Here is a 14,728-nt window from a genome sequence, read left to right on the forward strand (position 1 = left end):
AAAACAGTCGGATGCAAAAACGATGCCAGTTAAGTGCACGCGTCAGCCTGCAGGCAGTGGAGCACAGCCCAGAAAAGGAAACACAGACAGTCAATCATGAGTCATAACATGAGTAATATTCGTCTTCTCGGTAATAAATCTCAGGCCATGTTTCCGCTCTGAAGCCTGATTGGTAGAAGGCATGTGAATCTTGGAAGATTAACAATTCCAGTGTGTAATTGATGGTCCATGGCACGGAGATGGACAGTGTACGATTGTGAAACCCTTATAATGAGGTCTATAATAACAATTCTCGCTTCATACTTCAGCTTCAATGACATTTAACTCACACGACTGAAAACTTGTCAAAATCAATGGATATAAAATGAGAAATTCGCTCAGCCTGAGTGCTATCGATCAGACGCATGAAGCTGACATGTTATGTCAAGTTTCCTTTGCCGGCTCCTTTGCGACTGCCCCTCAAATAAACATTTCACACACAGAAACATGGCACACATGGATTTAAACAGCTTTGAATCAAGATGCACAGCAACACCTAAAAATCAAGAGAAGCTGGAGAAATGATTAAGCGACACATGGCAAATCACCAACGGAAAGGTAAAAGAAATGCACTGAGTGAGCAGAAATGTCATCTTGCTTTTGACGGGACCAATAACCAGTCCTTTGCGATCTCTCTTCTGATGAAAAAAATGTAGTTTTTTTCAAAGCACAAACCTTGCTAATTTTGATTGCCAATTTATCTGTAAAATGCAAGGTATAGAAGAACTCAAGGAATAGTTTCTGAAAACAATCATATGTGATGTTTCCTGTTTTAAGATCCCTGTAAAGATGCTAAGGTCATTTTAAGATGATTATTATAAGAAAGTAATTTTTTGTAGTGCTTCTAATTCATTCATGATAATACATGTCCTTCTGGAAAGGGGAGAGATGTTATGAGAGGTCTGGCCAATGAAGCTCTTTCTCAGAGCTGGTTAGAGGTCAGCCAATGAGATGAATGAGTGCTGTGAAGCATACCCGGCCCTCTCCTTGAGTTTCATATCAGTTATGCCATCTTTAGACACCAGTTTGTTAAAAACCAGAATCCCGATAACCATGTTAACCTGGTGAAGAGAGAGGAGAAAGGTGAACACATGTGCATCTTAAGATCCAGCCCAGTCTCACAATAGAAACATGGTCCTATGGTCTCCAACGTGATGTATATTTCTATAAAGGCTCATTTAACTTGTGGTTTTATTCTATTTTAATATGTTGTAACAGTACTGCCAATAAAATATCTAAATATGTTGTTATTTAAGCTACTTCTGCACCAGGATTGTGATAATACCAATATTTCAGGAGTCAATATGATTTTGAATACCAATTTTTGACACTACAGCAAATACTAATACTAAATATAAATCAATATTAATATACAATTAACAAAACTAGCTACTGAAAGATGTTTTGGTTGAACAGAGAAAAATTGCAGTGGAATGACATTTCTTATGAGACTGTATAGAAAATTCACCATTATATTGTCTGACAAAACGAAACCTGTTATTGAATAAAATAGATATCGCTGTAATCCATGTTAATATAGTCTAAGCCCAGATCTCGTTTAATTAATCTGCAGTGGTGTAATGGCTATTATGTCCACACTTGGCATGCTTAGCATCCGCTGTGTTAAAACAGATCTACTGAAACACGTGTTTGCTGGATATTATGTTGTGGCATTATGAGGGTGAGATCTGGAACTGTCTGCATTCTCATTCATAAGAGCTTGTGGTGGTTTATTTATTGTAAAATTCCATGTTTGGGTGCAGTGATGCTAGCAACATTAAACATTGAGTCTGGAAATGAGGGACAGAAGATTTCTGTGAATAAATCAAATAGAGAGATAAATTGTACCAAGACGACAGCAGCAGCTGGTCCCACAAACGCGTACAACAAACCGCCTTCCAGAGAGAGCCAGCAACTAACACATAACACAAAGAAAGAGGGAGTGAGAGTGATAGAGACAGAAGTAAGATAAAGGATAAAGAGACCAGAGGGAAAGAAAAATCAGTGATGGGGTTGTCAGATAATGTGGCTGTAATTAATTGTTTTTAACATTTTGAAGTGTCCACTTGAAGAATGTAATGCAGGGACCGACCGGCCATTGAAAGCATTAGGAATTACTGTATATAGGTGAAAATAGATGATTGATCAACTTAATCATGATCATACTTACTAGCTAACAGTGCCATATCCCTTTGCCTTTGTAAAGCCAACAGAAATTGCTACAACGAGAGCAGGTAAACCTATAAAAAGGGAACAGAAATAATTGGAAAGTAGTTGAGTATTTGAGTAAATTCAGTTAAACTTCATCTAAGATTTTAGACTATAACACATAGTACCACACAATGCTGCTAAAACCAAGTGAAATTTTACAATCAACTTCCCAGTTGGGTAATTTTTCAAAAGAAAGAGATTATAAATGAAGTTACAAGCCTAGAAGTTACTAGACAAGCCTCACCCCAACCAAGGCAGAGGAAACGTTTACGTATGATGCGGTTTCTAAGACGGCCAGTCACGGCCATGTAAGACTGCCATGCCTCCGTGAGAACCCAACAGAAAGAGGACAGGAAGAAGAAGTGCAGAAATGCAGCCACAAGAGTACAAACAACCTAAGAGCAAGAAAATAGTAAGAGAGAAAGAAAGAGTATCCAGCCATCAAAGGTAAGGATGGAATGTAAAAAGGAGAAAAGAGGAAGATTAAGAATATTTTGTTGTAGATCAAGGGTTTTATCAATTTATTTGTGTTTGTTTGGTCATACCTTGTTCCGTGTCTGAGTTTGTCCAATAAGTATGAGTGCATTGGAGGAGATGATGGACAGACAAAAGTTGATGAGGATGACAGAGCGTTCTGAGCGGATGTACCTGAAGAAAAACACACGGAAACACTGAGCCAATGCATCTGAATGATGTCTATTGCTCGCTGTTATTCAGCCACCATGCTTTCAATAGATGGACACATAAATGGAACCTGAACTGATGTATAATTTCTAGTGGCGACCAAGATGTGACACTGACCAAGTGAAAGCATCTGAACAGATCATTGAAGCACAAGATGCAAAGGAGGAAATAGCATGGTGAAATAAAAAAAAAGAAAAGAAAAAGAAACAAATAACTTTCAATAATTTCAAATATATTTTGTATGAAAAAATAGGTTTTATCAATGCAAATATAAGTATAAGCAAAGATCCCTATGTACTATATGTACATGATGTACTATATGTATATGATCCCTATGTATATACAGACTCAAGGTTGCATTAATTGATCAAAAATAGTAAAAACAGGAGTACTGGGTAACATTAATACCATTTAAAATAACTGCTCTCCATTAAAAAATATATAAAATGTAATTTATTACTGTGTTGCAAAGCTTAATTTTCAGCAGCCATTACTAGTCAAGTCAAGTCACCTTTATTTATATAACGCTTTTAACAATACAGATTGTGTCAAAGCACTTAACAGTATCAAATTGGAGGATAGAGTGTCAGTAATGTATAATAATAAGATTAAACACTCAATTTTCAGTTAAAGGCATTTCATTATTGAATTCAGTGATGTCATTGTCTATCTCAGTTTAGTTTAAATAGTATCTGTGAAATCAAATTGACGATAATCGCTAAAACAAAAAAGTGTCCCCAACTGAGCAAGCCATAGGCGACAGGCTTCAGGCTTCAGTGTCACATAATCCTTCAGAAATCATTCTGATGTACTTATTTGGTGCTCAAAAAATATATTATTTATCATTATGTTACAATGTTGAAAACACTTGTGCTGCTTAAAAATTGTGGAAAATGTTATCCATTCCTTTCACGATTCTTCGATGAACAAAGCTTTTTGATTCTTCGATGAACAAAGCAAAGAACAGCATTTATTTGAAACTGAATTTATTTTTTAAGTGAAAGTTTTTACTGTCATTTTTTGATCAATCAATACATTCCAGCTGAATAAAAGTTCTAAATAAAAAAATAATTTTAAAACATACAATAAAATGACAAAATAATTTAAAAATGTGCACTGACCATGGACAAGGCTGTTGGTAGTTATTGGAACTGACATTAGACAGAATGACCACTTTTGTGAATGAGCCAATTGAGAACAATTATTGCCATTAAATGGCCTAGCTGATCAGCCTTTCACTAATAACATGCTGAATAGTAAATAACAACCTGACTTGTTTAGAATTACATCACATCAAACTAGGGATGCATCGATCCGATACTCAGGATCGGTATCGGCTCCGATACGGTCATTTTCAGACGAGACCGATCCAAATCCGATATTGTGCGCATACTATTCTGTGTTATTGTTAAGCCCCACGAAAGCACAAAACCATTAGAAAGCACCATAAAGTTTTTGTGCACTATATTTCAAGTGTTCTGAAGCTGTTCCATAGTTTAATCTGAGGTACAGATGAATATTTAAGTCTTTAAATTTAAGTTCAGGTAAACTCTTCTCTCCGCCGCGGCTGTCTGTCATCCTCCATTCAGCATTCAAACTGCGTGTCACGTTCGGTTACTACAGTCAACCTCTCTTCAAGAGCGCACAGTTACTGAGGTTTAAAACTGTTAAAAGAAAAGGATTAATAAACGTACGCACAGATTTAATACACTACGCATTAATATCTCTTCCCTTTGTACTTTGAACGTTTCTATGCGGACTCCGTGACTCCGTGTCGCTTCAAGCGCATCATTCTGCGCACGGGATGCGCATAAGCGCTTTCTGCTGCTCTATATTGGAGTCTTACTTATTATAATACTTTTGCGCAATGAACGATTATTAACAGTCTTTCTTGTTCTGTCCTATCTATCATATGTTGCTGCCTTCATTACTGTGCTATAGATTTAAAAGAAATGTATTTTAATTTTATAGTAGCCTATATATTTATATATAAATGTATTTGCTTGTTTTTTCATGAATGTATTTTACAACAATTCAAAGAGCAATGTGTATAATTTCACCAGATTTAGTCCTACACTTATTCACTTTTATTTGTAAATAAAAATGTTTCACTAGGTTTTATAAAATTATTGTGCACCCATGATTTTTCTAGAGTATCTTTTGCTGTATTATAAACCAAGTTTATAATAGTATTTTTGTCATAGATTATGATTACATACTTTTTCATTTGTTATTTTTCATTAAAATTAAGTTATCTATATGTAGTAGATTGTGTTTAACACACAAAAGAGTAACACACACAGACACACAGAAGTATAGAAATTCTACATCGATTTAAAAAAAACTGCGCTGGTATCGGATTGGATCGGTATCGGCAGATACTCAGAATTTTCAGGATCGGATCGGATCGGATAGGTTCTGAAAAAATGGTATCGTTGCATCCCTACATCAAACAACTGATTTGAAACTCAAACTCCAAAGCATCTCAAAGCTTTTCACACAAATATATGTCGCTGTCCATGGTGCTGAAACCCCTATTGTTTCCCATCAAGTAAGTTTTTTTTACTGGTGAACAGCCAGATTGCATTTCATCAGTGGAAGATCTTGCTTACCTCCAAACAGACACATAGATGATGATGAGGAGGAGCAGGGTGAGGGACGAGACCCCGCAGCCCACGATCAGAGTCACAGATGGAAGCTGGGTCTTATCCATGTTCTGTCAACACAAGAAATAGACTCTGTTAGTGCTCACAGATGCTAACGGTGCATCAGGCTAGCCGCCTGCTGTCCTTCATGAGATTCTGTGTAGAAGAGAGCTGGGGAGAGTGGGCTGCTGTCCGTGTGGCTCCGGATAAGGAACAAGGTGAGATGACGGTCACTCGGTAAAGAGCTGATACTGAGGACTGAGATATCCAGAGGGCACAGCAGAGAGCTATAGTATAAAAACCTATGACTGCTTCTAATGACACATAGACCACCGGAAAAGCTAAATGCCTGATGCTGTGAATCACTCATACAGTGATTGTGAACCAAAATCCTCAAATATAACACATTTGCAGGCTTGCGCAACCATTGTCTTGGTTGCCATGGTGATGTGATGGAGAAACAGCGGCCACTGCAGTGGTGTATGCAGCATTAACTGTACCGTAGTGCATGCCTGTGTGTGTTTGTGAATATCTGCATTCCTTGCCTACGACTTATGCCACTATAATACACATCTAGAAATATTATCTGTTAAACACTGTAAATATGGTACAGCAGAGTTAAGGATGTCCATGGGTGTTACATATTCACAGAGGTGTGCACTTCTCACCTTAAGTCGAAAACACACAGACTTACACTTACACACCAAGATAATTGGTTGAGTTTATAGCCTGTCTTGTCTCCAGGTTTAATGTGCGCACAGGGCCAAGTTAATTAAATCCCTCTGATTAATCTGCACTGCAGTGAGGTCCCCACTGACAATCAAGAAAGAAATGCATCCTCTGAGACTAAGTTTGTCTTCTCCTGGCCAATCAAACACTTGACTAAGCCAAAGCTGTAGAAGACAGGCTAGTACTCAGAACAACCACAATCGAACCAAGGGAATTATTCAGTCCATCAGTGCAGACATTGAGCCATAGCAAGTTGGGAATGAAAACGTCTCGGTTACTGATGTAACCCTCATTCCCTGAAGGAGGGAACGGGAGACGTAATGTCGACGTGACGACGTAATTGGGATCCCTATCTGAAAGGGAACTATCAAGTATTAACTATCAAATCCCGTCAATTTTGAAATGTTTGATTGCGAGACGGTAGGCAAAAAGAGGCTTAGAAAGTCACGATGAAGTCAGTTCTGGAAAGCTGGTGCACTTCATTATTCATTGTTCAGTTTTATAATAATTTAAGCCTTTATACTGCCATTGGTATTAGGACAATAACGTGTAAGAGGAAATTTGGAAACATTTAAAACAAAATTGATCAATATGCAAAATCATATATACGTATATATTAGTGCTGTCAAACGATTAATCAATCACAATTAATCGCATCAAAAAAAAAAATTGTTTACACATTATATGTGTCTACTGTGTATATTTATACAGGGCTCGCAAAATGTCAAAATCCCAGGTAGCCCTTCGGGCAGGTACTCTTCAGATTTTGGTAACCTGAAAATTTATTTAACTAGCCCAAATAAAAAAAAAAAAAAAAACATTTTTTTTTTAAATATAGAAAATCAGACAGGAGTCTAATCGTCAATCAAAAATATTTGCAACACACAAATATCAACAAATATGAAGGAAGGAATTTGATTTCACTATTTACAAGGTATACCCATTTTAAGAGCTGCACAAGTAAAATGAACACAGTATGAGCGGGGTTTGTACGATGTCTATGGTAACATACAATATTAAGCCATAAAATTACATGATTTACAGTTCAGATACAGGTTTTCACAAAAAAAATCCCAGAAAAGGGATAAATCAAGCATATAAATTATTATATTAAATTGAAATGAATAAATATTACTGTCTAATTGTTTAGATTTTTAGAAGGCACATTAACTTCTTTCTCATTTACAACTCTATGTGTTTGCTGCTTAAAAAGATTGGTCGATATTTGCATTGATCTGACCATACAAGAAAGGCTTATTGGAAATGCAAATTCATTCTCTGCCACGAGGTGGCGCTTTAGGAGCGGATTAATATAGCGGTTTCCAGTACACAATGCAGCACCATTCGCGCTCATAAACGCTGCTTTATCAGGCATTATAGGTAAGATGAAATTGAAATGCCACCTTTCTGAAGACAGTCGGTTCCCTTCAGATACATTCACATAAAGACATCCGTGTCGTGTTTTAATTTGAAACGTGCAGCGCTCATATTTATTCAATGACATCATTGCCTTTTGAAGTGTAATTCAGCCTTAAGTTTGATACAACTAAACTGAAGAGTTTTTAAGGACCTGTGGGAGCCCTGTATTTTAAGGTAGCCCGGGGCGTCGGGCTAATGATTTTGTGAGCCCTGATATAATATATATATTCAAGCGTAGCATTAGTTCTGGCAGGTCACGTCAGTCAAGCTCGCGTCAGCTGATCCACGTCTACCTATAGGAATATGACGCCTATCTCAGCATTCATACATAAGGTCCTTAAGTATAATCAGCAGCTTTCGCGTTGCTCAATAGCTAATTACCCCCCCTCCATCCCCAGCTCCTCCTCTCATCCAGTCATGATTCGGCCTTCTAATTCTCCTTTAAATCAGATTAATTTCTAAAATGTTATTGCATATTAGTGATATCTACAATACATTTATGTTGGTTCTGTTCTGTTTACCCTAGTGGGGTTATCGGTGCTCTCTTGCCCAGAAAAGAACCATACCACCAATCTAAACTATATACTAATTGTCAATCATCTTTGACGATAGTGGTCCTGACAGAAATGAGTAAATAAATATAACTAAGCCACAATGTACTTGGAAATGCATGGTTATTTAATAAGCTATAAGCTAAACAATATATTTAATAAGTACTAAGGACACTGGTCAATTAATATTTTAAAACTTGCCAAACTGCATGCAAATTAAGTAGGACTGCACAAAGGTAAATAATAGACTTGCAAAGGCAATCCTGAATCTTTTACAAGTGACAAGCAAAAAGCTGATGGCCTACCTCTGAAGAATGTACTAACATGAAACAGCTCAACACAGTGTGCGGTTTCTTTCTCTCGCCATCTTCACTGACCCATATTTGGGAATGATGTATTCAGAGCTTCATCCAAGTACAACTGCAGCGTAACTGTGCATTTCTACAAGCTTTAGCTCATAAATATTCAGCCTGGGCAAAACCACAGCAATTTTCTCATATCAAACTTCTTATAAAGCATAAGACAATCTGACCCATGTAAACCAGATCCCGGTTCAAAGCTGGAAACATCTGTAGAAATACCGGAGTGGGATTAAAATAGCTGCAGTGTACTATCTCCCTTTATTTCTTTTTTTCTCTTTCCATGTGCACTGCAGCTGACTGTATATTCAGACTCAGAATGTGGGAGGGAAAGAGAGGAAGGGAAGTGTTTCTCTGGCTCTTTATCATTCTGAAGCTGTAGGACGCTAGTTGCCAGTGGAGGGGCCGTTGGATGGGCCATTTTGAGGTGGCAAGTGGAGCTGCAGGAATAATTAGCGGCATAGCAGTGGGGATCTGAAGCGAGAAGACTAGAGAAAGAGAGAGACAGACAGGGAGTGAAGCCAAGGGGAGGAGCGGTCCTCCCTTCTGCTGGCACACGGCTACACAGATGAAATCCCCACAATATGCTTCCCATGAGGCATGGAACGAGCTAACTGCGACACTCCCATATTCCACGTCCATCTGACCAGGTACAGCGGGACAGGCAGCCATCATAAGGCGAGCGATTAGCATACAACTATAGCTCTCTGAATCACCACGAGGAGACATGCACATCATGTGATCTTTACAGACACATCCATGAAAGCAAATAGCAGTACATAAATGCACACAGGAGGCCTCTGAAACACAGATAAAAATGTGTAAATTTAAACTGGCTATCTTAAAATCATTGCTTGAATATACTGTAACATCAGCCTTGATCAGCATGAAATAAATATAACCCTATTTACTTTAATGCACTTTCCTAGTTTAATTGTGAACAACCAATCAGTGCACATCGTCCCAAATAAAAATTGTTTGTCTTTTTAATCTTTAATCAAAATGTAGCTACACTGAAAAGACTTTCCTTTTCTGCTGACATGACTTAGGCCGAGAGAACAATTTGATAGTGTTAAATAATAGCCAAGTAGATATTTTGGTGGAATTTAAGCAAATTACGGCTCCTAAAGCCCACATTTCCAATCCAGCTGATTCAAAGAGTGAAGTAGCAGCATCCTACATTTTTTTCTTGAATATCCTGTTTGACTGGTAATTTCACATTACCAATAACATATGGAAAACTATGGAAGTCGATGGGCTCCATCAACTGTTTGGTTACCCAAATTCTTCAAAACATCATCTTTTGTATTCAGTAGAAGGAAGAAATGCATGGTTTGGAACAACTTGAAGGTGAGTCAATTTTTGGGTGAACTATACCAAGCAAGTAAAATTTGTTGCAAAAGGCAATTCACACTGATTGTGGTTTGTGTTGAACAGAAATTCCATATTTCCTTTTTCCAATCCAACTAAAAGTCCCAAATAAAAGTAGGATATATATGTTTTGCATTGCATTGCAACAAACCACATTAAGCCAGTAAAATGTGCTACAAAAGCAATTCACTTTTTGTACCCCATATTTGCAGCTTTGTGCACAGTAGCCTGTATGTAATGTTGTGATCCTAACTCTGCTTTGTTATAATGTCACTTTTTCACTTGGTTTCCCAAATCAAAACAGTGTCACAACAGTGACTTCTGTTCCTGAAGCAGTCTGAATCTGAAACATCTTGGCAGAGCGAACGAGAGAAGACGTGGCCATTGTTTTGGCCAGTAGGGTGTCAAGCTTCCTCTTCCTCTTTTTTGGGGGGGCTCTCTGGCTCATATCTGGGCCAAGCTGCACAAAGAGAGTGTTATAGCGTGTTCTATAGCTTTAAGAACTTCCACTGCCCATGCTGTTTCCACGGCAACTGGTGAATAAACTGCTTCAGAGGCAGTTTCCAGTCTAATAATAACTAATCACACTGAATGAAAATTCCACACAAAGACACTGTCCTTTCTTGCATTAAACCAAACCAAATCCCATCATTTTAAATAAAGATGCTATTTTAAAGGAAGACATATAGATTTACATAAAGACAACCCTCTAAGGCCCAAATGCACGGATGGTGTGTCATTAAAAAATATGTTTTACACTGATGGAAAGGGCAACAAATCCCCTATGCACATCTGAATGTACCAAGAAAAATGTATCTGAGGTGTCCACACAGCAAGATCCAACAGAATAATATATATATATATATATATATATATATATATATGGGAAATTGTATGTTGGTGTGTTTTAAACAAACTGCATTTCTTTACAAATAATAGATAGTGTAATGTAGGCAGTTAAGACAGCTATTTTGAACTATTATATAATTAATCACATGCATTTTCTCCGTACAAACATTTAATGTATGCACATCCAAAATGAAAGCTAGCATGTTTCATGCACTGCGTTATAGCATTAAAGAAAGCTAGCAAAACGTTCCTTTTTGTCACATATATTTGTGTCTACATATTCAGAACACATAAAAAAAAAAGAAAAATGTCTTAAATTATTTGCATTAAATCTGCTGTATGGCTCTGGCATGCCGTGGAGAGGAGGAGAGGGGGGAGTGAGAGAGAGGGATCTGTTGATACACAATGACAATGACGCCTATGACCCCCCCCCCCCCACACACACACAAAAAAAGCGGTACATTAAATCACACAATGTCACACAAACGCGTCTTGACGTTCTTCGGCGTTAAAAGAAACAATAGAAATGGCTCGACTTACCACATCGGGATTGAGGCGTGCTAAAATGGCGAAGGTGGAGAGTCTGTCACACAAGCATTTGGTTGTGCTGGAGTCGACGGGCACGGCTCTACAGCCTCGAGCAGACCAGGAGCCCAGCAACGACGAGCTGCGGAGCGGAGACAGACAAAAGCGCGGAATGAGATCAAATCCCTTGCGATAAAACAGCTATTTCTCTAACCCAGCGCACACTGTGCCCACCGTATGAGAGCCGGAGCGCGAGAAAAGAAAGATGAATGGATGATGTGATGCAGCGCACACCTCTGCTTTCTGCATGGCCAGGTTAGCTCATGTAAAAACAGTTACACAAATGCAAAAAATAATAATGTCCTGAAATAAAATAAAGTAAAACTTACTGTTTAAGTTTAAAATCGTTTATAATAAGTGCATTTTATTTCAATATTTTATGTATTAAATTATTATTATTATTAAATATGCAGCCACACACACACACAGAGTGCATGTCTGCAAATTCTAACCCCGGGTAAATATAATTCTGGGTTATCATTCCTGTTGCACACTGGTCACATTTTATAGTAGCCTAGCTAATTAATCTTGGGTAGCCATGCAGGTTTCGATTTTCACATGGAAGGCTACATTTGTAAATCCTTCATTTGAACCCAGCATATTTATGAAACTAAAAACATTCAATGACAGGATGCGACTGGCACGCGGAAATTAAAGATGTCGACAAATAAATTCGGTGGTTGTTTTAAGTCTACTGAAGCCTAGAAAAGCACAAACAAAACGACAAAGTCTATTAACTGTCGATACTACATTATCAATTACAGCTCAACGCCATTTTCAACGTTCAACGCTGAAAAAAAACGCGCCAAAGTTCCTTTGGACTGTAGAACAAACATGAATAATGAATGAGGGAAGCGCTGACTCAGTATATGATTGGTCTGTTGATGAACAACACAAATCTAGCATGGTAAAGGTTAAAAGGGATACTTATGGCTCTACTGGGCATGCGCACATCAATACAGCGTAATTTTTGTCACACTGTACAACAACAATTACAATTTTTTCATCCTTTTAAGGGGTAGGTTTAGTGTTGGTGTAGGTGTAGACGTTAATAAAACACAATCTAATAGGTAGAAAATTAATTTCATTGTTCACCACAACCTTTTTCACATTTCCGGGTTTCTCAGCAGTGGAAAAGCCATCATACAGTAGTTGTCATAGTCTTCTTAAACTTTGAGAGCAGTGAATGGGAGAGTACCACATAGCCTATATATGTTTTGCATTCTCATTTGCTCAAATAGCAAAAGAAAAACTCCCATGATAGTGTTTTCACAACTTTCAATCAAAGGAAATAAATTGAGAAAGACTGATAACGGCTGTCAGAAGAGAGAACGATACAAAGGTGATATAATACAAAGTATAGTGTTATAAATGCACATACATTTAAAAATAAAAAAACAAAATATAAAAAACTTGAGGATTTACGATGCTGATGACAGTTGAAACGGGTCATCACAGTCTTGTGAAAAGGGTCCATTGTTGACATGAAGTTCGGTGCTTTATTTTATAATAATAATAATAATAATGTTGGAAATTTAATAATTTTGAAGAATTTATTATTATTATTATTGCAGTTGTTGTTGCACTAGCAGTATTACTAGTTTCTTGCATTCCAAAACACATAATAGCAAATTAAACTACAAACTTCACAGAATCACTTTGAAATGAAAGTTCCCAAAGGACAGTTTGGGGTAGCCTTTTCACACTGTGTTCAGCCTGCAGCAAGCCTTCCAAGTGGAGTAAAGAACAGTCTCTTTTACCTGTCAAAACTTTGTAAGTTTATAAAGTGTGGAGGAAAAGTGAAATGGAGCAGAGGACGGATATTGCACTTGGACACTGAGACCTGGAGCACAACATGAAGGGAAAAAAAAAAAAAAAAAAAATCCGAACAGTGTCTTATGTTTTCTATTTTCTATCTTGTGAATGTCAGTTATGCATATGATGTCTCACGTGTTCAGATACAGAATAATGAACATAAACTAATCAATTAGTGGTAATACTTTACAATAAGGTTTCATTAGTTAACAGAACTTCATTTATAAATTTATTAATCTTAGTTCATGTTAATCTCAACATTTACTAATACACAATACTAAAATCAAATGTTGTGTTAATATTATTTAATGCACATGAGCTACAGCAACACAAACTAACAATGAACAGTTGTATTTTTATGAACTAACATTATAACAAAAGTGAATAAACACTGTATTGCTCATTGTTAGTTAATGGTAGTTTTACTAATTAACTAATTGGACCTTATTGTAAATTAACCTTTAACATTCAATGAAGAGAAAATGTTTTGAATTTCTGAATCAGTATTGGTTTGGACTGTGATAGAAAACTGTGAATGATATTAAAATATCACAGAATATTATAATATATGGAGAGATTACACACACTGTCATACACTAAAAATAAATGTCAAAAGCTGACTTTTCATAAGACCCAAAGGAACATTAATCCACATCTTTCTATTCTCTGCAAGAAATGTATTCTGTTTTATGCTTCCCATGAAACTTGCATGCACCAAAGCAGATGACAATAAAAGCACGAATATCATAAATAATCAAGTGAACCTTTAGGTTGCGGTTAGTGCCGCTGCCCAAAGCCACTCAATAATTAGTCCATTCCGCCACCTACACAAATTTGAATCTCATAATCTTGACGAGGAACCCTCTTGACAGAATGATTCGGCTGTGTCTGATCTAACGCTCAAATAATTGTAACAAAGACCTCATAATGACATCAATGAAAGTGATATGAAAGTCATATCAAAACATACCCACTCCATGTACAACTGATCCTAATAGCAAGCCATCAATCACGTAGCATCCTCTTCATGCAGCTGCAACGTGAAGTCAATATACTCACACACACGCACACACACACACACACAAACCCGGGGTTACCGGCACCATTCCAAACCCACTGTGCGGTAGAGCTCTGCAGTCTGGGATACCCATAATGCACTGGGGTTCGAAGAGCGCTGAGGGCCAAACAGTATAGTGCTGGAAGCACAGCGTGTTGCAGCCCCAGGGGAGGGCTCAGTGTTAACATTAGCACATAAACCTGAAACTCAATATATTATCACCCACTGCACAGACACTCGTGTGATACGATTAAGACTTTGTGTCGACCACACAAATATAAAGACAGCGCAGCACGGCTGTGTAATTGGATCATGGGCTTCCAGTCCAGCTGTAGTGTGCATGTTTGCAGAGAACATGCCAAGTGCAGATGCATGAGAAAAGCAAGCTTGAAAAACTATATATACAGTGCGTGT

The 14,728-nt window shown here is 37.5% G+C and overlaps 1 protein-coding gene across 1 annotated transcript in view; it reads right to left on the reverse strand.

Annotated features, from left to right (window-relative positions):
• LOC306887512 (adhesion G protein-coupled receptor B1-like) overlaps nt 1–14,728 on the reverse strand; it is a gene marked incomplete at both ends in the record, with an annotated part of 68,332 nt that overhangs the window by 13,772 nt on the left and 39,832 nt on the right. The window contains 7 exons of the mRNA XM_079445296.1: nt 1,015–1,100; nt 1,888–1,954; nt 2,210–2,279; nt 2,495–2,645; nt 2,796–2,898; nt 5,547–5,650; nt 11,398–11,524. Coding sequence (XP_079301422.1) covers nt 1,015–1,100; nt 1,888–1,954; nt 2,210–2,279; nt 2,495–2,645; nt 2,796–2,898; nt 5,547–5,650; nt 11,398–11,524 — 708 coding nt within the window. The remainder of the gene's footprint in view (nt 1–1,014; nt 1,101–1,887; nt 1,955–2,209; nt 2,280–2,494; nt 2,646–2,795; nt 2,899–5,546; nt 5,651–11,397; nt 11,525–14,728) is intronic.

The sequence above is a fragment of the Barbus barbus genome (assembly GCF_936440315.1).
Source record: "Barbus barbus genome assembly, chromosome: 21".
NCBI lineage: Eukaryota > Metazoa > Chordata > Actinopteri > Cypriniformes > Cyprinidae > Barbus > Barbus barbus.